The sequence below is a fragment of the Bombina bombina genome, chromosome 1 (genome assembly GCF_027579735.1).
Source record: "Bombina bombina isolate aBomBom1 chromosome 1, aBomBom1.pri, whole genome shotgun sequence".
Lineage (NCBI taxonomy): Eukaryota > Metazoa > Chordata > Amphibia > Anura > Bombinatoridae > Bombina > Bombina bombina.
In genome coordinates, this window is record NC_069499.1 from 236,302,532 (window position 1) to 236,326,628 (window position 24,097).

Genomic DNA, 24,097 nt, shown 5'->3' on the forward strand with positions numbered 1-24,097 from the left:
ATGGAGTACAGTAAAACCTCAATTCCATTTTTGGATATTGAGTTACATCCCAATAGAGAAAGTTCATGTATAGAGATTGAATTGTTTCGCAAAGTGACTGCTGGAAACACTATCTTAAATGCTAGATCATGTCATCCTAGACATACCTTTTCATCTATCCCTAAAAGTCAATACATTAGAGTAAAACGTAACTGTACCACTAATCAGAGTTACTCAAAACATTGTAATGATTTAACTGACAGATTGGTCCATAGAGGGTATTCAAGGCAAGCTCTTGACACTATTAAGAGTGAAGTTGATCTTTTAGATAGAAAGGATCTCTTTTTGTCTAGTGGAAACAAGGATGTTGATAAATTTAATAAACCAAAATTCATCACTTCTTATAGTGTTGAATATGGTCAAATTTGCAACATTATACGTAAGGCTCTTCCAATTTTGGCTACTGACGACAGTCTGGCAGGCATCATTAAGCAAGGTATTTGCTTTGTATCACGCAAAGCTCATACTTTGGGCAACTTACTGTCACCCTCAATGCTGCCACGGACACAGTCTAACAAAAATTGGCTTTCTATTAAGCCAGGATTCTTTAAGTGTGGGAGCAGAAAATGTAAATCCTGCTCCTATGCTTCTTTTGGTACAAATTTTGTATCTACCAAGAATCAAAAACACTTTGAAATTCGGGAGCATATGACTTGCAACTCTTGCTACGTCATATATCTTTTGACCTGCAGGGGCTGTTTCAGGCAGTATGTAGGACAAACGACACGTGCTCTTAAAGATCGTTTTCTTGAGCACTTACGTTCAATTGAGGATTCTGAGTCCACAACTCCCATCTCCCTGCATTTCAAACAACATCACAATTCTGACAGCTCCCTGCTGACATTCCAAGCGATCCAACGGATTCCAAGGCACCCAAGGGGTGGTAATAGAGGTATAACTCTCAGTAAAAGAGAAGTTTATTGGATTTTTCAGTTGGATACTAGAATGCCAGATGGGTTAAATTCAGAATGGGATGTGAAGTTATATGTAGATCAATAAGTCATTATTTCTTTCCTCTTTTTGCATTGTTTTTTTTAAAACAATGTCTCTTTACATTCACAGCATTATTGCATATATTCGATATATTTCTAATTAAATAGTTTTTTCACTGGTCAAGTATAATTGAATTTGTACATTGTGATGTCAGTTTACTTATGTGATTACTTACGTGTTTAACTTGGTCAATTAATGTATATTAAATATCTTGTTTTTTTAATTTCTTCTTTTTTCTTTTCCTTTTTCCCCCTTCACTTTGCCCTCTGCACACTGCTTTTGTAACAGATTGGCTTTTGATTGGACAGCCATTTATTGGGAGTGTCCGGCTAAGGGGTTTATAAAGCAGTGTGTTGTGGGTATTAAGTATGGTCACTGAGGAAAAATATGCTTATGACATAGGAAACGCGTCTGACCTATTTTTTCCTGCCTTATTTTGCCTGTCACTTACCACTTAAGCCTTTTCTACCTGTTTTGGCAATGTATGAACATTTACCTATCATATTGAGCATTTGTTTGAGCTAAACAATAAACAGGTATTCCACTGCTTACCATCGTTTGCTTTTCTCAGCTTTACTGGGTGCGCTGATTGTTGGTGTTGTTCTATTAATTGAGCGTGGATGGAAGCGCTCTTTTCTCCGCACCAGGACAGCTGAGTATTCTGAGAATACGTCACCACTACGTCACGGGGGTGTGTCTGACTACGTGAAGTGCACTGATCGTCGGGGACTTTACTCACAGCCAGTGTTTGAATGTTTGAGCGCTTCCCGGTTGTTGCATACATTTGGATATTCCATCATCGGAGCGGGTAAGCGGCACTAACATTCATTTGAACTGTTATTCATTTATTCACCATATTGGATACATGATTATTTACAAGTGCTTTAAGTCGTAGTACACCCTGAAGTGGAATATAATTACTAACGGAATTATAAGCAGTTGTTATATATTTTTTGAGCTAAGTGTGTTGTGACATGGCAGCAGGGGGATTTGTTTTACAGCAATTTGCTGAGGATGTTAGTGACAGTGAGGATCTATTTAACACTGACACTATGGAACAAGAGGCTAATACTAATCTGGACAGTTTATTCTTTAAAATGGACACTTTATTGAAGACTGATACTAGAATGGAAATGGATATAAAGAGTTTCCAGATGTATAAAAAGGCACAACGTATACCACGCGGCCTACGCATCAGAAAATTTCCCTCTTTCCAGGTGACAAATCAGTCTTTCATAGATAAATGGAATAAAGTGCTTACAGAGTGCTCTTTAGCACTTATTGATCTGCTTATTGAATATAAAAAAACATTACGTCAGGAACTGAGTAATGAAAAGTCAAAGTTGCAGTCATATTTACGCCCCTTGAGTGAGAATCCAGATTTTGTTAAATATGACACCAAATTACATAAGGTTATTACTGATTTTAAAAACAACCTTTGGAATTTTAAAAAACAAAAAATAATGAGAGACAAACAGGATTATGAACTTAATAAAGTGTATAAATGGACCGTGACAGACACAAGAAGGAGATATAAGAGTTCATATAAAGGTCGAGCCTCTGATTATAGAAGAGTAAGATTTGCAGAGACTGACACTGAATATGATTATGACTCTTCAGATATTGAGACAACTGTAGACACTTCTCTGGCTTCTGAGGCATCACCATCTTTTGCACTTAATATTGAGGATACTTTTCCTTCCACCTCAAGTGTTTCACAGTCAAAAAACGAGAAAGGACAGTTGAAACATACTGCAAGAAAAAAACACGCAGAGGGGGGCGTGGAAGGAAACCGAAGTCAGGATCCAGAGACACTGAACCCCAGACCACGGCGGTATCCACAGAGGAGGAGAGCCACACAATTTCAAAAATATGCATGAATTACAAAAATGTCGTTAATCTTTCATCCTTTGTTTTATCTAGGACACAGTTAGAGGTCCTGTCTTTGGGTCTTGGTTTTTCTCCTACCACACACTTTAACCTTTTTGACACAGTAGTTGATCTGAACAGATTTGTCAGATCTCTTGTTCTAAAGAAACATTTTTTGGGTGCTGTGGATACTGGTCAAGGTGTAACTAGTAGAGATAAACCAACTCCCATTAGATGTGGTTTAGATTTTTCTGAGGAATGTTCAATTTTAGACCTCATTGCATTGGATAGAGATAACTTAGATTTGCACTCTTGTGCAGTTGGGGATACACAAGATTTAACTAAAATGAAATTGAAATCTAAATTTTATCCTGTTAAATCTAGATCCAGTTCAATAGAGGTGTTCCAGAAGACAGTGGAACAGGAATTAAGGAAACTTAACTCCACTGAACCCAATCGACAACATAAAAATGATAACCTATCTAAGGCACAATATTTGTCAATTCAAGAACTTAAGAATAACCATGAGCTTGTCATACGTAACTCAGACAAAGGTGGTAAGGTGGTAGTTCTTGATCGACAGGACTATTTACAGGAGGCATTTAGACAGTTATTGGATGTCACAGTGTATGAGAAACTCAGGAACAATCCTGTGTTTATGTACAAATCACAATTGAAAAGTATTTTAGAAAGTGCACTACATGATGGTGTCATCACACAGGCTAATTTCGACTTTCTCTACACTGAGCATCCAATTACAGCAATTTTTCACTACTTACCCAAACTTCACAAGCATGATACTAATCCACCTGGTAGACCCATCGTGGCTGGAATTGGCTCATTGAATGAGCCTCTTTCTGAGTTGATAGACGGGTATTTACAACCCTTTGTTTTGGGTCTTATGAGTTACATTAGAGACACATCTGATGTTATTACACAGATAGAAAGTGTGGTTTGGCAAGAAGAATTTATTTTTGTGACCATTGTTGTTGTCTCACTGTATACCTGTATACCCCATGACAAAGGAAGTTTGGCAATTGAGTTCTTTTTGGACACATCAGACTATGATGATGCTGTTAAGCGGTTCATCAGGGTTTCTCTGGACTACCTTCTAACGCATAATTTTTTCATGTTTGAGGGGGAATTCTATCTCCAGAGAAGTGGGACAGCAATGGGGGCTAAGTTTGCCCCCTCCTATGCCAACCTCTACTTGGGTTGGTGGGAGCTGTCCCACGTCTATGGAGATGGGAACCCATACAGAGAGTACATACAATTTTACGGTCGCTACATCGACGATATTTTGTTGATTTGGAAGGGTCCGGGGAACCTTCTTGAACCGTTTCTGAACTATTTACAAGACAATTCTTTAAATCTCAAATTTACCATGGAGTACAGTAAAACCTCAATTCCATTTTTGGATATTGAGTTACATCCCAATAGAGAAAGTTCATGTATAGAGATTGAATTGTTTCGCAAAGTGACTGCTGGAAACACTATCTTAAATGCTAGATCATGTCATCCTAGACATACCTTTTCATCTATCCCTAAAAGTCAATACATTAGGGTAAAACGTAACTGTACCACTAATCAGAGTTACTCAAAACATTGTAATGATTTAACTGACAGATTGGTCCATAGAGGGTATTCAAGGCAAGCTCTTGACACTATTAAGAGTGAAGTTGATCTTTTAGATAGAAAGGATCTCTTTTTGTCTAGTGGAAACAAGGATGTTGATAAATTTAATAAACCAAAATTCATCACTTCTTATAGTGTTGAATATGGTCAAATTTGCAACATTATACGTAAGGCTCTTCCAATTTTGGCTACTGACGACAGTCTGGCAGGCATCATTAAGCAAGGTATTTGCTTTGTATCACGCAAAGCTCATACTTTGGGCAACTTACTGTCACCCTCAATGCTGCCACGGACACAGTCTAACAAAAATTGGCTTTCTATTAAGCCAGGATTCTTTAAGTGTGGGAGCAGAAAATGTAAATCCTGCTCCTATGCTTCTTTTGGTACAAATTTTGTATCTACCAAGAATCAAAAACACTTTGAAATTCGGGAGCATATGACTTGCAACTCTTGCTACGTCATATATCTTTTGACCTGCAGGGGCTGTTTCAGGCAGTATGTAGGACAAACGACACGTGCTCTTAAAGATCGTTTTCTTGAGCACTTACGTTCAATTGAGGATTCTGAGTCCACAACTCCCATCTCCCTGCATTTCAAACAACATCACAATTCTGACAGCTCCCTGCTGACATTCCAAGCGATCCAACGGATTCCAAGGCACCCAAGGGGTGGTAATAGAGGTATAACTCTCAGTAAAAGAGAAGTTTATTGGATTTTTCAGTTGGATACTAGAATGCCAGATGGGTTAAATTCAGAATGGGATGTGAAGTTATATGTAGATCAATAAGTCATTATTTCTTTCCTCTTTTTGCATTGTTTTTTTTAAAACAATGTCTCTTTACATTCACAGCATTATTGCATATATTCGATATATTTCTAATTAAATAGTTTTTTCACTGGTCAAGTATAATTGAATTTGTACATTGTGATGTCAGTTTACTTATGTGATTACTTACGTGTTTAACTTGGTCAATTAATGTATATTAAATATCTTGTTTTTTTAATTTCTTCTTTTTTCTTTTCCTTTTTCCCCCTTCACTTTGCCCTCTGCACACTGCTTTTGTAACAGATTGGCTTTTGATTGGACAGCCATTTATTGGGAGTGTCCGGCTAAGGGGTTTATAAAGCAGTGTGTTGTGGGTATTAAGTATGGTCACTGAGGAAAAATATGCTTATGACATAGGAAACGCGTCTGACCTATTTTTTCCTGCCTTATTTTGCCTGTCACTTACCACTTAAGCCTTTTCTACCTGTTTTGGCAATGTATGGACATTTACCTATCATATTGAGCATTTGTTTGAGCTAAACAATAAACAGGTATTCCACTGCTTACCATCGTTTGCTTTTCTCAGCTTTACTGGGTGCGCTGATTGTTGGTGTTGTTCTATTAATTGAGCGTGGATGGAAGCGCTCTTTTCTCCGCACCAGGACAGCTGAGTATTCTGAGAATACGTCACCACTACGTCACGGGGGTGTGTCTGACTACGTGAAGTGCACTGATCGTCGGGGACTTTACTCACAGCCAGTGTTTGAATGTTTGAGCGCTTCCCGGTTGTTGCATACATTTGGATATTCCATCATCGGAGCGGGTAAGCGGCACTAACATTCATTTGAACTGTTATTCATTTATTCACCATATTGGATACATGATTATTTACAAGTGCTTTAAGTCGTAGTACACCCTGAAGTGGAATATAATTACTAACGGAATTATAAGCAGTTGTTATATATTTTTTGAGCTAAGTGTGTTGTGACATGGCAGCAGGGGGATTTGTTTTACAGCAATTTGCTGAGGATGTTAGTGACAGTGAGGATCTATTTAACACTGACACTATGGAACAAGAGGCTAATACTAATCTGGACAGTTTATTCTTTAAAATGGACACTTTATTGAAGACTGATACTAGAATGGAAATGGATATAAAGAGTTTCCAGATGTATAAAAAGGCACAACGTATAGCACGCGGCCTACGCATCAGAAAATTTCCCTCTTTCCAGGTGACAAATCAGTCTTTCATAGATAAATGGAATAAAGTGCTTACAGAGTGCTCTTTAGCACTTATTGATCTGCTTATTGAATATAAAAAAACATTACGTCAGGAACTGAGTAATGAAAAGTCAAAGTTGCAATCATATTTACGCCCCTTGAGTGAGAATCCAGATTTTGTTAAATATGACACCAAATTACATAAGGTTATTACTGATTTTAAAAACAACCTTTGGAATTTTAAAAAACAAAAAATAATGAGAGACAAACAGGATTATGAACTTAATAAAGTGTATAAATGGACCGTGACAGACACAAGAAGGAGATATAAGAGTTCATATAAAGGTCGAGCCTCTGATTATAGAAGAGTAAGATTTGCAGAGACTGACACTGAATATGATTATGACTCTTCAGATATTGAGACAACTGTAGACACTTCTCTGGCTTCTGAGGCATCACCATCTTTTGCACTTAATATTGAGGATACTTTTCCTTCCACCTCAAGTGTTTCACAGTCAAAAAACGAGAAAGGACAGTTGAAACATACTGCAAGAAAAAAACACGCAGAGGGGGGCGTGGAAGGAAACCGAAGTCAGGATCCAGAGACACTGAACCCCAGACCACGGCGGTATCCACAGAGGAGGAGAGCCACACAATTTCAAAAATATGCATGAATTACAAAAATGTCGTTAATCTTTCATCCTTTGTTTTATCTAGGACACAGTTAGAGGTCCTGTCTTTGGGTCTTGGTTTTTCTCCTACCACACACTTTAACCTTTTTGACACAGTAGTTGATCTGAACAGATTTGTCAGATCTCTTGTTCTAAAGAAACATTTTTTGGGTGCTGTGGATACTGGTCAAGGTGTAACTAGTAGAGATAAACCAACTCCCATTAGATGTGGTTTAGATTTTTCTGAGGAATGTTCAATTTTAGACCTCATTGCATTGGATAGAGATAACTTAGATTTGCACTCTTGTGCAGTTGGGGATACACAAGATTTAACTAAAATGAAATTGAAATCTAAATTTTATCCTGTTAAATCTAGATCCAGTTCAATAGAGGTGTTCCAGAAGACAGTGGAACAGGAATTAAGGAAACTTAACTCCACTGAACCCAATCGACAACATAAAAATGATAACCTATCTAAGGCACAATATTTGTCAATTCAAGAACTTAAGAATAACCATGAGCTTGTCATACGTAACTCAGACAAAGGTGGTAAGGTGGTAGTTCTTGATCGACAGGACTATTTACAGGAGGCATTTAGACAGTTATTGGATGTCACAGTGTATGAGAAACTCAGGAACAATCCTGTGTTTATGTACAAATCACAATTGAAAAGTATTTTAGAAAGTGCACTACATGATGGTGTCATCACACAGGCTAATTTCGACTTTCTCTACACTGAGCATCCAATTACAGCAATTTTTCACTACTTACCCAAACTTCACAAGCATGATACTAATCCACCTGGTAGACCCATCGTGGCTGGAATTGGCTCATTGAATGAGCCTCTTTCTGAGTTGATAGACGGGTATTTACAACCCTTTGTTTTGGGTCTTATGAGTTACATTAGAGACACATCTGATGTTATTACACAGATAGAAAGTGTGGTTTGGCAAGAAGAATTTATTTTTGTGACCATTGATGTTGTCTCACTGTATACCTGTATACCCCATGACAAAGGAAGTTTGGCAATTGAGTTCTTTTTGGACACATCAGACTATGATGATGCTGTTAAGCGGTTCATCAGGGTTTCTCTGGACTACCTTCTAACGCATAATTTTTTCATGTTTGAGGGGGAATTCTATCTCCAGAGAAGTGGGACAGCAATGGGGGCTAAGTTTGCCCCCTCCTATGCCAACCTCTACTTGGGTTGGTGGGAGCTGTCCCACGTCTATGGAGATGGGAACCCATACAGAGAGTACATACAATTTTACGGTCGCTACATCGACGATATTTTGTTGATTTGGAAGGGTCCGGGGAACCTTCTTGAACCGTTTCTGAACTATTTACAAGACAATTCTTTAAATCTCAAATTTACCATGGAGTACAGTAAAACCTCAATTCCATTTTTGGATATTGAGTTACATCCCAATAGAGAAAGTTCATGTATAGAGATTGAATTGTTTCGCAAAGTGACTGCTGGAAACACTATCTTAAATGCTAGATCATGTCATCCTAGACATACCTTTTCATCTATCCCTAAAAGTCAATACATTAGGGTAAAACGTAACTGTACCACTAATCAGAGTTACTCAAAACATTGTAATGATTTAACTGACAGATTGGTCCATAGAGGGTATTCAAGGCAAGCTCTTGACACTATTAAGAGTGAAGTTGATCTTTTAGATAGAAAGGATCTCTTTTTGTCTAGTGGAAACAAGGATGTTGATAAATTTAATAAACCAAAATTCATCACTTCTTATAGTGTTGAATATGGTCAAATTTGCAACATTATACGTAAGGCTCTTCCAATTTTGGCTACTGACGACAGTCTGGCAGGCATCATTAAGCAAGGTATTTGCTTTGTATCACGCAAAGCTCATACTTTGGGCAACTTACTGTCACCCTCAATGCTGCCACGGACACAGTCTAACAAAAATTGGCTTTCTATTAAGCCAGGATTCTTTAAGTGTGGGAGCAGAAAATGTAAATCCTGCTCCTATGCTTCTTTTGGTACAAATTTTGTATCTACCAAGAATCAAAAACACTTTGAAATTCGGGAGCATATGACTTGCAACTCTTGCTACGTCATATATCTTTTGACCTGCAGGGGCTGTTTCAGGCAGTATGTAGGACAAACGACACGTGCTCTTAAAGATCGTTTTCTTGAGCACTTACGTTCAATTGAGGATTCTGAGTCCACAACTCCCATCTCCCTGCATTTCAAACAACATCACAATTCTGACAGCTCCCTGCTGACATTCCAAGCGATCCAACGGATTCCAAGGCACCCAAGGGGTGGTAATAGAGGTATAACTCTCAGTAAAAGAGAAGTTTATTGGATTTTTCAGTTGGATACTAGAATGCCAGATGGGTTAAATTCAGAATGGGATGTGAAGTTATATGTAGATCAATAAGTCATTATTTCTTTCCTCTTTTTGCATTGTTTTTTTTAAAACAATGTCTCTTTACATTCACAGCATTATTGCATATATTCGATATATTTCTAATTAAATAGTTTTTTCACTGGTCAAGTATAATTGAATTTGTACATTGTGATGTCAGTTTACTTATGTGATTACTTACGTGTTTAACTTGGTCAATTAATGTATATTAAATATCTTGTTTTTTTAATTTCTTCTTTTTTCTTTTCCTTTTTCCCCCTTCACTTTGCCCTCTGCACACTGCTTTTGTAACAGATTGGCTTTTGATTGGACAGCCATTTATTGGGAGTGTCCGGCTAAGGGGTTTATAAAGCAGTGTGTTGTGGGTATTAAGTATGGTCACTGAGGAAAAATATGCTTATGACATAGGAAACGCGTCTGACCTATTTTTTCCTGCCTTATTTTGCCTGTCACTTACCACTTAAGCCTTTTCTACCTGTTTTGGCAATGTATGGACATTTACCTATCATATTGAGCATTTGTTTGAGCTAAACAATAAACAGGTATTCCACTGCTTACCATCGTTTGCTTTTCTCAGCTTTACTGGGTGCGCTGATTGTTGGTGTTGTTCTATTAATTGAGCGTGGATGGAAGCGCTCTTTTCTCCGCACCAGGACAGCTGAGTATTCTGAGAATACGTCACCACTACGTCACGGGGGTGTGTCTGACTACGTGAAGTGCACTGATCGTCGGGGACTTTACTCACAGCCAGTGTTTGAATGTTTGAGCGCTTCCCGGTTGTTGCATACATTTGGATATTCCATCATCGGAGCGGGTAAGCGGCACTAACATTCATTTGAACTGTTATTCATTTATTCACCATATTGGATACATGATTATTTACAAGTGCTTTAAGTCGTAGTACACCCTGAAGTGGAATATAATTACTAACGGAATTATAAGCAGTTGTTATATATTTTTTGAGCTAAGTGTGTTGTGACATGGCAGCAGGGGGATTTGTTTTACAGCAATTTGCTGAGGATGTTAGTGACAGTGAGGATCTATTTAACACTGACACTATGGAACAAGAGGCTAATACTAATCTGGACAGTTTATTCTTTAAAATGGACACTTTATTGAAGACTGATACTAGAATGGAAATGGATATAAAGAGTTTCCAGATGTATAAAAAGGCACAACGTATACCACGCGGCCTACGCATCAGAAAATTTCCCTCTTTCCAGGTGACAAATCAGTCTTTCATAGATAAATGGAATAAAGTGCTTACAGAGTGCTCTTTAGCACTTATTGATCTGCTTATTGAATATAAAAAAACATTACGTCAGGAACTGAGTAATGAAAAGTCAAAGTTGCAGTCATATTTACGCCCCTTGAGTGAGAATCCAGATTTTGTTAAATATGACACCAAATTACATAAGGTTATTACTGATTTTAAAAACAACCTTTGGAATTTTAAAAAACAAAAAATAATGAGAGACAAACAGGATTATGAACTTAATAAAGTGTATAAATGGACCGTGACAGACACAAGAAGGAGATATAAGAGTTCATATAAAGGTTGAGCCTCTGATTATAGAAGAGTAAGATTTGCAGAGACTGACACTGAATATGATTATGACTCTTCAGATATTGAGACAACTGTAGACACTTCTCTGGCTTCTGAGGCATCACCATCTTTTGCACTTAATATTGAGGATACTTTTCCTTCCACCTCAAGTGTTTCACAGTCAAAAAACGAGAAAGGACAGTTGAAACATACTGCAAGAAAAAAACACGCAGAGGGGGGCGTGGAAGGAAACCGAAGTCAGGATCCAGAGACACTGAACCCCAGACCACGGCGGTATCCACAGAGGAGGAGAGCCACACAATTTCAAAAATATGCATGAATTACAAAAATGTCGTTAATCTTTCATCCTTTGTTTTATCTAGGACACAGTTAGAGGTCCTGTCTTTGGGTCTTGGTTTTTCTCCTACCACACACTTTAACCTTTTTGACACAGTAGTTGATCTGAACAGATTTGTCAGATCTCTTGTTCTAAAGAAACATTTTTTGGGTGCTGTGGATACTGGTCAAGGTGTAACTAGTAGAGATAAACCAACTCCCATTAGATGTGGTTTAGATTTTTCTGAGGAATGTTCAATTTTAGACCTCATTGCATTGGATAGAGATAACTTAGATTTGCACTCTTGTGCAGTTGGGGATACACAAGATTTAACTAAAATGAAATTGAAATCTAAATTTTATCCTGTTAAATCTAGATCCAGTTCAATAGAGGTGTTCCAGAAGACAGTGGAACAGGAATTAAGGAAACTTAACTCCACTGAACCCAATCGACAACATAAAAATGATAACCTATCTAAGGCACAATATTTGTCAATTCAAGAACTTAAGAATAACCATGAGCTTGTCATACGTAACTCAGACAAAGGTGGTAAGGTGGTAGTTCTTGATCGACAGGACTATTTACAGGAGGCATTTAGACAGTTATTGGATGTCACAGTGTATGAGAAACTCAGGAACAATCCTGTGTTTATGTACAAATCACAATTGAAAAGTATTTTAGAAAGTGCACTACATGATGGTGTCATCACACAGGCTAATTTCGACTTTCTCTACACTGAGCATCCAATTACAGCAATTTTTCACTACTTACCCAAACTTCACAAGCATGATACTAATCCACCTGGTAGACCCATCGTGGCTGGAATTGGCTCATTGAATGAGCCTCTTTCTGAGTTGATAGACGGGTATTTACAACCCTTTGTTTTGGGTCTTATGAGTTACATTAGAGACACATCTGATGTTATTACACAGATAGAAAGTGTGGTTTGGCAAGAAGAATTTATTTTTGTGACCATTGATGTTGTCTCACTGTATACCTGTATACCCCATGACAAAGGAAGTTTGGCAATTGAGTTCTTTTTGGACACATCAGACTATGATGATGCTGTTAAGCGGTTCATCAGGGTTTCTCTGGACTACCTTCTAACGCATAATTTTTTCATGTTTGAGGGGGAATTCTATCTCCAGAGACGTGGGACAGCAATGGGGGCTAAGTTTGCCCCCTCCTATGCCAACCTCTACTTGGGTTGGTGGGAGCTGTCCCACGTCTATGGAGATGGGAACCCATACAGAGAGTACATACAATTTTACGGTCGCTACATCGACGATATTTTGTTGATTTGGAAGGGTCCGGGGAACCTTCTTGAACCGTTTCTGAACTATTTACAAGACAATTCTTTAAATCTCAAATTTACCATGGAGTACAGTAAAACCTCAATTCCATTTTTGGATATTGAGTTACATCCCAATAGAGAAAGTTCATGTATAGAGATTGAATTGTTTCGCAAAGTGACTGCTGGAAACACTATCTTAAATGCTAGATCATGTCATCCTAGACATACCTTTTCATCTATCCCTAAAAGTCAATACATTAGGGTAAAACGTAACTGTACCACTAATCAGAGTTACTCAAAACATTGTAATGATTTAACTGACAGATTGGTCCATAGAGGGTATTCAAGGCAAGCTCTTGACACTATTAAGAGTGAAGTTGATCTTTTAGATAGAAAGGATCTCTTTTTGTCTAGTGGAAACAAGGATGTTGATAAATTTAATAAACCAAAATTCATCACTTCTTATAGTGTTGAATATGGTCAAATTTGCAACATTATACGTAAGGCTCTTCCAATTTTGGCTACTGACGACAGTCTGGCAGGCATCATTAAGCAAGGTATTTGCTTTGCATCACGCAAAGCTCATACTTTGGGCAACTTACTGTCACCCTCAATGCTGCCACGGACACAGTCTAACAAAAATTGGCTTTCTATTAAGCCAGGATTCTTTAAGTGTGGGAGCAGAAAATGTAAATCCTGCTCCTATGCTTCTTTTGGTACAAATTTTGTATCTACCAAGAATCAAAAACACTTTGAAATTCGGGAGCATATGACTTGCAACTCTTGCTACGTCATATATCTTTTGACCTGCAGGGGCTGTTTCAGGCAGTATGTAGGACAAACGACACGTGCTCTTAAAGATCGTTTTCTTGAGCACTTACGTTCAATTGAGGATTCTGAGTCCACAACTCCCATCTCCCTGCATTTCAAACAACATCACAATTCTGACAGCTCCCTGCTGACATTCCAAGCGATCCAACGGATTCCAAGGCACCCAAGGGGTGGTAATAGAGGTATAACTCTCAGTAAAAGAGAAGTTTATTGGATTTTTCAGTTGGATACTAGAATGCCAGATGGGTTAAATTCAGAATGGGATGTGAAGTTATATGTAGATCAATAAGTCATTATTTATTTCCTCTTTTTGCATTGTTTTTTTTTAAAACAATGTCTCTTTACATCCACAGCATTATTGCATATATTCGATATATTTCTAATTAAATATTTTTTTCACTGGTCAAGTATAATTGAATTTGTACATTGTGATGTCAGTTTACTTATGTGATTACTTACGTGTTTAACTTGGTCAGTTAATGTATATTAAATATCTTGTTTTTTTAATTTCTTCTTTTTTCTTTTCCTTTTTCCCCCTTCACTTTGCCCTCTGCACACTGCTTTTGTAACAGATTGGCTTTTGATTGGACAGCCATTTATTGGGAGTGTCCGGCTAAGGGGTTTATAAAGCAGTGTGTTGTGGGTATTAAGTATGGTCACTGAGGAAAAATATGCTTATGACATAGGAAACGCGTCTGACCTATTTTTTCCTGCCTTATTTTGCCTGTCACTTACCACTTAAGCCTTTTCTACCTGTTTTGGCAATGTATGGACATTTACCTATCATATTGAGCATTTGTTTGAGCTAAACAATAAACAGGTATTCCACTGCTTACCATCGTTTGCTTTTCTCAGCTTTACTGGGTGCGCTGATTGTTGGTGTTATACTAGTGCGCTAACCTGACAGAAGTTGTGAAAATGTCACATTCCAATGTTCTTCACAAACAGAACAATGTACTTTTTATTGTAAATACATATTTTATATATATATATATATATATATATATATATATATATAATGGGAAAAAAAGGCAAATCATCCGGAGCTTGAAGATAAAGTCCAACTTTAATGGTCAAATTAAAAGTGTAACAGTCAACAGTAACAAGCATCTATGTATACATATATACATGTATATCTACAGGGAGTGCAGAATTATTAGGCAAGTTGTATTTTTGAGGATTAATTTTATTATTGAACAACAACCATGTTCTCAATGAACCCAAAAAACTCATTAATATCAAAGCTGAATATTTTTGGAAGTAGTTTTTAGTTTGTTTTTAGTTTTAGCTATTTTAGGGGGATATCTGTGTGTGCAGGTGACTATTACTGTGCATAATTATTAGGCAACTTAACAAAAAACAAATATATACCCATTTCAATTATTTATTTTTACCAGTGAAACCAATATAACATCTCAACATTCACAAATATACATTTCTGACATTCAAAAACAAAACAAAAACAAATCAGTGACCAATATAGCCACCTTTCTTTGCAAGGACACTCAAAAGCCTGCCATCCATGGATTCTGTCAGTGTTTTGATCTGTTCACCATCAACATTGCGTGCAGCAGCAACCACAGCCTCCCAGACACTGTTCAGAGAGGTGTACTGTTTTCCCTCCTTGTAAATCTCACATTTGATGATGGACCACAGGTTCTCAATGGGGTTCAGATCAGGTGAACAAGGAGGCCATGTCATTAGATTTTCTTCTTTTATATCCTTTCTTGCCAGCCACGCTGTGGAGTACTTGGACGCGTGTGATGGAGCATTGTCCTGCATGAAAATCATGTTTTTCTTGAAGGATGCAGACTTCTTCCTGTACCACTGCTTGAAGAAGGTGTCTTCCAGAAACTGGCAGTAGGACTGGGAGTTGAGCTTGACTCCATCCTCAACCCGAAAAGGCCCCACAAGCTCATCTTTGATGATACCAGCCCAAACCAGTACTCCACCTCCACCTTGCTGGCGTCTGAGTCGGACTGGAGCTCTCTGCCCTTTACCAATCCAGCACCGGGCCCATCCATCTGGCCCATCAAGACTCACTCTCATTTCATCAGTCCATGAAACCTTAGAAAAATCAGTCTTGAGATATTTCTTGGCCCAGTCTTGACGTTTCAGCTTGTGTGTCTTGTTCAGTGGTGGTCGTCTTTCAGCCTTTCTTACCTTGGCCATGTCTCTGAGTTTTGCACACCTTGGCTACCATAACAAAGGCTACCATAAGTAACACACTACGCCGCCAGGGACTCAGATCCTGCAGTGCCAGACGTGTCCCCCTGCTTAAGTCAGTACATGTCTGGGCCCATCTGAAGTATGCTAGAGAGCATTTGGATGATCCAGAAACGGATTGGGAGAATGTCATATGGTCAGATGAAACCAAAGTAGAACTGTTTGGTAGAAACACAACTCGTCGTGTTTGGAGGAGAGAGAATGCTGAGTTGCAACCAAAGAACACCATACCTACTGTGAAGCATGGGGGTGGCAACATCATGCTTTGGGGCTGTTTCTCTGCAAAGGGAACAGGAAGACTGATCCGTGTACATGAAAGAATGAATGGGGCCATGTATCTTGAGATTTTGAGTGCAAACCTCCTTCCATCAGCAAGGGCATTGAAGATGAAACGTGGTTGGGTCTTTCAGCATGACAATGATCCCAAACACACCGCCCGGGCAACGAAGGAGTGGCTTCGTAAGAAGCATTTCAAGGTCCTGGAGTGGCCTAGCCAGCCTCCAGATTTCAACCCCATAGAAAACCTTTGGAGGGAGTTGAAAGTCTGTGTTGCCCAGTGACAGCCCCAAAACATTACTGCTCTAGAGGAGATCTGCATGCAGGAATGGGCCTACATACCAGCAACAGTGTGTGACAACCTCGTGAAGACTTACAGAAAACGTCTGACCTCTGTCATTGCCAACAAAGGATATATAACAAAGTATTGAGATGAACTTTTGATATTGACCAAATACTTACTTTCCACCATAATGTGCAAATAAATTCTTTCCAAATCAGACAATGTGATTGTCTGGATTTGTTTCAACAAATAAGATTTCATATATATATTTTTTCATTACATCCTTTGCAATTATAAGAGTTATAGGTATCCAGTAGTGTGTATTAATATCAAAGTATTATGTTCATTACATATTAACATTTGAATATTTACTCTTGTTTACAAAGAGTTAATATAATACAGGTGCCTGCAATTATCACATACACTTTACCTTTAAATAGCACTAGCAGGTGTGAACCCAAATTATGCCAGTGAACAAGGGCTAAAGCTTGGCCCGAAACATGTTTGGCGTTGGGTTCTGAACACCTTGTTGCAGGCCTACAACTAGTCTACATGTTTTTACATGACTTTTAAATGTTTTTTGATAAATAAAATCTATTTTTGTTTTTAAGATTTTTTTCACAGTATATATTTTTTCATTTCTGGAGCTGCGGGATGACAAAGTGTCTTTACTACTATCGTTTTTGATCTACCCCACGGAGATCGTCTATCCCTGCACACTGAAGAAAGAATATTTTCAAGCAAAGAAACATTTTCTAAAGGGGACCGCTGAAAAAAGGCTTAAGATGAATACATAGGGGTATGTATGTCAGCGCCGCTGTTTTTGTTTGTCTCCTGTCTGGATTTCGTTGGTTACAGCTGGCAGCTTAATTTACACCCCCTTCTTCTGTGCAAATAACACATATAATCAAAGCCTCAACAGTGCGGTCCTGAACAATGATACATAAATTCATTTTTTGACAACTAAGATGTTTTAAATGCTGAAATTATACACACTTGCTTCTTACCTTACTTCTTCTCCCCCTCGGCTCTGATATTGGTGAGTTCCGGAATCGGCAAGTCCAGTGACGCTGCGCATGGCGCGGTCTGACACAGATTACGTCACAGTGAAGGGACGGTCGCCTATGCAGAGGCCTGCACGCTGAAACAGGTGAATTGGATTCACACATCGAGAGGAAGACGCTTTCCTTGACACACATTTGGTCAGTGCAGGGCTACACGCTGAAACGGACTGAATTCACATTCCGAGGGGTCGACGACTTTCCTGATATACAGCAAGGTCTGTGTTTTCACTCTCTTCTACTTTTGTACTTAAAAGACTGTCGTATGTGCATATGCTTTTACTGAGAATCCCTCTTTTTCATATTTGTGTGCTCTACGGGATAGGACTGTTCAATAACATAACACTTTAAGCATAAATCCTCATTCTTTGATACAGAAGTCATTGTTATTGAGATTTGGGAACTTTTGCAATCTGAGTGTTCTTTATGAAATTTAACAACATAACAGTATAAAGCTCCAAGAAGTATCCTATATAAAAAAATCTTTTGTTGCAAGAAAGTGACTTTTACGAAAAAAAACCTTTTTTTCTAAGGAAATTAACATCTATTGAGTATATACTTTTTTTGCTGTTTCTATAAAATCCTGATATACTTTGGCATTAAGCATGGATGAAAAGTATGTTTTGAAAGACATTACTCTAGACCAGGATTCCTCTGATATGGAGGATATCCTAGAGGACATAGAAACTGTACTGGATGATCTATTTCAACAAATGGACAATTTGAGAAAAAGAGACATAAGATTGGAGTTGGATATCAAAACCTTCCAACTATACCAAGCGAACTCTAGAATACCAAGGGGCTTAAGAATATCTAAGTTTCCATCCTTTCAAGTCACATGTCAAGATTTCATAAACAAATGGAATGAGATCTTAACTATCTGTTCTAGATCTCTTATAAATTTATTAATAGAATACAAAAAGAAACAAAGGTTACAATTAATTCAATACATGCAAGAGTTACAAGTAGACCTCAAAAAACATCAATGTCATCAAGAGTTTAAAAACTATGACAGACAATTTCAAGCAAATATGAGATTTTTTAAAAAAGAATTATGGTTATTTAAACAACAAAAAATGCATAGAGATAAGTTAGACTATAAATTAAATAAGGTCTACAGATGGAGCCACAATAGTGATTATAAACCATCTTTCAAGAATAAAACACACCATACTAACATACATAAAAGAACAGGATCTAAACAAGATAAAAAAGTCACATTCAGTGAAACTGAATATGAGTATGACACTTCAGATCAGGAAACATCTTTACATCAAGCTAGCAATTCCCTACCAGCCAAAGAATGTATTTCTGTATTAGACATTCCTTCTACTTCTAATATTACACAGTCAAAAAACGGGGTGGGCCTTTCCAAACCCAACACGAAGTTAAAAACAAAAAGAAAGTACGTAGAGGGAACAGGGGAAGAGGCAGAAGGGGTGGGAAACAGTCGCTACCCCCAAAGAAAGAAAGTGTCTTACAGGACAAGTCAACATTAAATAATGTAGTTAATCTATCTTCAAGATGTCTTACTGAACAAGAAATTTCCTTATTGCAAAGGGGTCTCAACTTTGCTCCTACCTGTAATTTCAATCTTTTTTCCACAGTGTTGGATGTTAACAGATTTGTTAGAAATTTAACCCTGAAAAAACATTTTTCTAATGATGATGTGATTACAGGTGAAGCAAATAATGATCAGGTTGTTTGTGTCCAACATCCTCCTAATTTTAATTTTAATGATTATACCGCAATGGTAGATATGCAAGAACTCATTGATGAGAATGATTCTACACAAACAACCAGATTTGGCCCCTCAGAGAAAGACATCAATTTACACAGATTTAAAGAAAAAAGTATCTTTTACCCTATTCATAGTAGGGGACAACACTTACAGGTATTTCAACAAACGCTTGAAACACAGTTAATTGCACTAAACAACAAGAATAAAACAATGAATACATATAAAAACAACAATTTGACATCTCAAGAGAAAAAAGCAATTCAAACACTCAAAGATGATCAAAGTATAGTCATCAGGGAATCTGACAAAGGTGGCAATACAGTAATCCTAATTAAGAAGGATTACTTAATTGAAGCTAACAGACAACTTGCCAACAGAGATGTATATGAATTGTTACCATCTGATCCCACCAAACTATACAGCAAGATCTTGTCAGATATAATACACAAAGCTAGACTAGATGGAGTATTCTCAGATAAGGTCATGGAGTACTTACTACCTAAGAACCCATGTGTTCCTATATTTCCTCATCTTCCAAAGCTGCATAAGGATTCCATACATCCCCCAGGCCGCCCAATAGTGGCTGGCATAGGCTCTCTAAATGAAAGAATTTCAGATTTGGTAGATACTTACCTACAACCCATAGTCATTGACTTGTATGGGTATTTAAAAGATTCAACATCATTCATTGAAAAAATCAAAAATGTTACATGGTGTGACTCTTACAGATTTGTCACTTTAGACGTTACTTCACTTTACACCACCATCCCTCACATTTTAGGTTTGGAGGCACTTCAATTTTTTCTTACCCATCACACTACATATGATTTTTTCACTAATCAATTCCTGTATACAGCAGTTGAATATCTTCTTACGCACAATTTTTTTATGTTTGAGGATCATTACTATCTCCAGAGACGTGGCACTGCTATGGGGGCGAAATTCGCCCCTTCCTATGCTAACCTCTATATGGGGTTCTGGGAGCGGTGCCACGTCTTTGGAGATACTAATCCTTTCCGAGATCACATTGTTTATTTTGGCCGGTACATTGATGATTTGGTTTTGGTATGGGACGGAGACCAGCAATCAGTTGCTGAGTTTCTTGACTATGCCAACAGCAACAAATTCAATTTATCTTTCACTATGACTGAAAATGCCAACACTATCAATTTTTTGGATGTCACATTGACAGCCAATAATGACACACATTCTATAGAGATTGAACTCTTTAGAAAAAACACAGCGGGCAACACCATTTTACACTCATCCTCATGTCACCCAAAACACACAATTGAATCCATTCCGTATGGACAATTAATCAGAACCAAACGTAACTGTACAACAGAACCAAAATACCAAATACATGCCCAACAGACCAACCAACGATTGGAGGCCAGGGGATACAATACAGATCTTTTAAATAAAACAAAGATGAAAGTAGATCTTATTGACAGAGATGACTTGATGCACAAAAATGTTGCAAAAAAACATAGACAACACAACAAACCCATTTTCATTACCAACTACAGTAAAGATTTTAATAAAATTTGTAACATTGTACGTGGTTGCTTGCCCATTCTAGAGAGTGATACTAAATTAAAGAAAATTGTTGCTGATGGTTGTCTTTTTTCAGCTCGCAGAGCGAGAACCTTAGGAAGCATTTTAGCTCCCTCTATGTTACCTAGCAACAATAGAAACACTTGGCTCACTCAGAGACTGGGATGCAACAAATGCAATGGCAAAATTTGCAAAACCTGTACCCATATTGAACAGGGAACTACATTTAAATCGAGTGCAACAAACAAAGAATTTGATATACGCTACAGAATTACATGTAATACTACACATGTCATTTATCTCTTAACTTGTCAGGGATGCAAAAAGCAGTACGTAGGGCGCACAAAACGTGCCCTACGTGATAGAGTACTTCAACATTTAAGGGATATAGGCAATCCAGACAGCACAACTCCTATAGCAAAGCACTTTAGACAGGAACACAACTCTAATGAATCTCTTTTAACTGTACAAGGTATAGATCATATACCAAGACATAGGAGAGGGGGAGACAGGGAAAGACGACTGGACCAGAGGGAAGTGTTTTGGATTTTCAATTTACAGACAAAACACCCCTCTGGTCTAAATTCAATTATGGATGTTGATTTATTTTACTGATAACAAATTGTCTTTAAAACAAACAAAGAAAATTCAACAAATAAGATTTCATATATATATTTTTTCATTACATCCTTTGCAATTATAAGAGTTATAGGTATCCAGTAGTGTGTATTAATATCAAAGTATTATGTTCATTACATATTAACATTTGAATATTTACTCTTGTTTACAAAGAGTTAATATAATACAGGTGCCTGCAATTATCACAGACACTTTACCTTTAAATAGCACTAGCAGGTGTGAACCCAAATTATGCCAGTGAACAAGGGCTAAAGCTTGGCCCGAAACATGTTTGGCGTTGGGTTCTGAACACCTTGTTGCAGGCCTACAACTAGTCTACATGTTTTTACATGACTTTTAAATGTTTTTTGATAAATAAAATCTATTTTTGTTTTTAAGATTTTTTTCACAGTATATATTTTTTCATTTCTGGAGCTGCGGGATGACAAAGTGTCTTTACTTTATATATATATATATATATATATATATATATATATATATATATATATATATATATATATATATATATATATATATATATATATATATATATACACAGTTGTGCTCATAAGTTTACATACCCTGGCAGAATTTATGATTTCTTGGCCATTTTTCAGAGAATATGAATGATAACACAAAAACTTTTCTTTCACTCATGGTTAGTGTTTGGCTGAAGCCATGTATTATCAATCAACTTTATTTACTCTTTTTAAATCATAATGACAACAGAAACAACCCAAAAGACCCTGATCAAAAGTTTTCATACCCTGGTGATTTTGGCCTGATAACATGCACACAAGTTTACACAAACGGGTTTGAATGGCTATTAAAGGTAACCATCCTCACCTGTGATCTGTTTGCTTGTAATTAGTGTGTGTATATAAAAGGTCAATGAGTTTCTGGACTCCTGACAGACCCTTGCATCTTTCATCCAGTGCTGCACTGACGTTTCTGGATTCTGAGTCATGGGGAAAGCAAAAGAATTGTCAAAGGATCTGTGGGAAAAAGGTAGTTGAACTGTATAAAACAGGAAAGGGATATAAAAAGATATCCAAGGAATTGAGAAGGCAAATCAGCAGTGTTCAAACTCTAATCAAGAAGTGGAAAATGAGAGGGTTCTGTTTGATAGCATACTGCATTCATCTTGCCATCAATTCTGACCAAATTTCCTGTGCCTTTGTAGCTCACACTTCCCCAAAACATCAGCGATCCACTTCCGTGTTTCACAGTAGGAATAGTGTACCTTTCATCATAGGCCTTGTTGACTCCTCTCCAAATGTAGCGTTTATGGTTGTGGCCAAAAAGCTCAACTTTGGTCTCATCACTCCAAATGACTTTGTGCCAGAAGGTTTGTCTCTGTGCTTTTTGGCGTATTGTAAGTGGGATACTTTGTGGCATTTGCGTAGTAATGGCTTTCTTCTGGCGACTCGACCATGCAGCCCATCTTTCTTCAAGTGCCTCCTTATTGTGCATCTTGAAACAGCCACACCACATGTTTTCAGAGAGTCCTGTACTTCACCTGAAGTTATTTTTGGGTTTGTCTTTGCATCCCGAACAATTTTCCTGGCTGAAATTTTAGTTGGTCTACCTGACTGTGGTTTGGTTTCAATAGAACCCCTCATTTTCCACTTCTTGATTAGAGTTTGAACAATGCTGATTTGCATTCTCAATTCCTTGGATATCTTTTTATATCCCTTTCCTGTTTTATACAGTTCAACTACCTTTTCACGCAGATCCTTTGACAATTCTTTTGCTTTACCCATGACTCAGAATCCAGAATTGTCAGTGCAGCACTGGATGAAAGATGCAAGGGTCTGTCAGGAGTCCAGAAACTCATTGACCTTTTATACACACACACTAATTACAAGCAAATAGATCACAGGTGAGAATGGTTACCTTTAATAGCCATTCAAACCCCTTTGTGTCACCTTGTGTGCATGTTATCAGGCCAAAATCACCAGGGTTTGTAAACTTTTGATCAGGGTCATTTGGGTAGTTTCTGTTGTCATTATGATTTAAAAAGAGTAAACACAGTTGATTGATAATAAATGGCTTCAGCCAAACACTAACCATGAGTGAAAGAAAAGTTTTTGTGTTATCATTCATATTCTCTGAAAAATGGCCAAGAAATAATAAATTCTGCCAGGGTATGTAAACTTATGAGCACAACTGTATATATATATATATATATATATATATATATATATATATATATATATATATATATATATATATATATATATATATATATATATATATTTAGTAAATCTTTAGCATTGGCTTTATTACTGGTCCCTCTACTATTTCACTGAGGGTCCTCGCTATATACATATGGCAGCTCTTAAGAATGCTTGTGTCACTGGTGACAATTAAAAATGACAAATTAAAAATCTGAACAAATGTACAATTTTTAAAAAATATTTTTTTGAGGGGGTTATTTAGAGCTAAAGTGTAATTATACCCTTAACCCAGAAATAAGAAATACGTTTGATATCATGCAATATTTTAATAACTATGTTGTGAAATGTATTTTTCTGTAAGAAAATGACCACTCAATCTATTTTTGTTCAAGGAACTCCTCAAAGACTGCACCAAACCTATAGAAGTGAGTATAACAACTCTGTTTCCCCCTTATACCTGCTAATCTCGCCATTGAATATATACTGTGTGTGTATATATATTTATATATATATATATATATATAATATATATTACATATGCATCAGAAGCT

The 24,097-nt window shown here is 37.3% G+C and overlaps 1 protein-coding gene across 1 annotated transcript in view; it reads left to right on the forward strand.

The window, feature by feature from the left end:
* PPP1R14D (protein phosphatase 1 regulatory inhibitor subunit 14D) overlaps positions 1-24,097 on the forward strand; it is a 62,025-nt gene that overhangs the window by 36,679 nt on the left and 1,249 nt on the right. Inside the window, exon 3 of the mRNA XM_053689763.1 lies at positions 23,939-23,971. Within this exon, the coding sequence (XP_053545738.1) occupies positions 23,939-23,971 (33 nt within the window). The remainder of the gene's footprint in view (positions 1-23,938; positions 23,972-24,097) is intronic.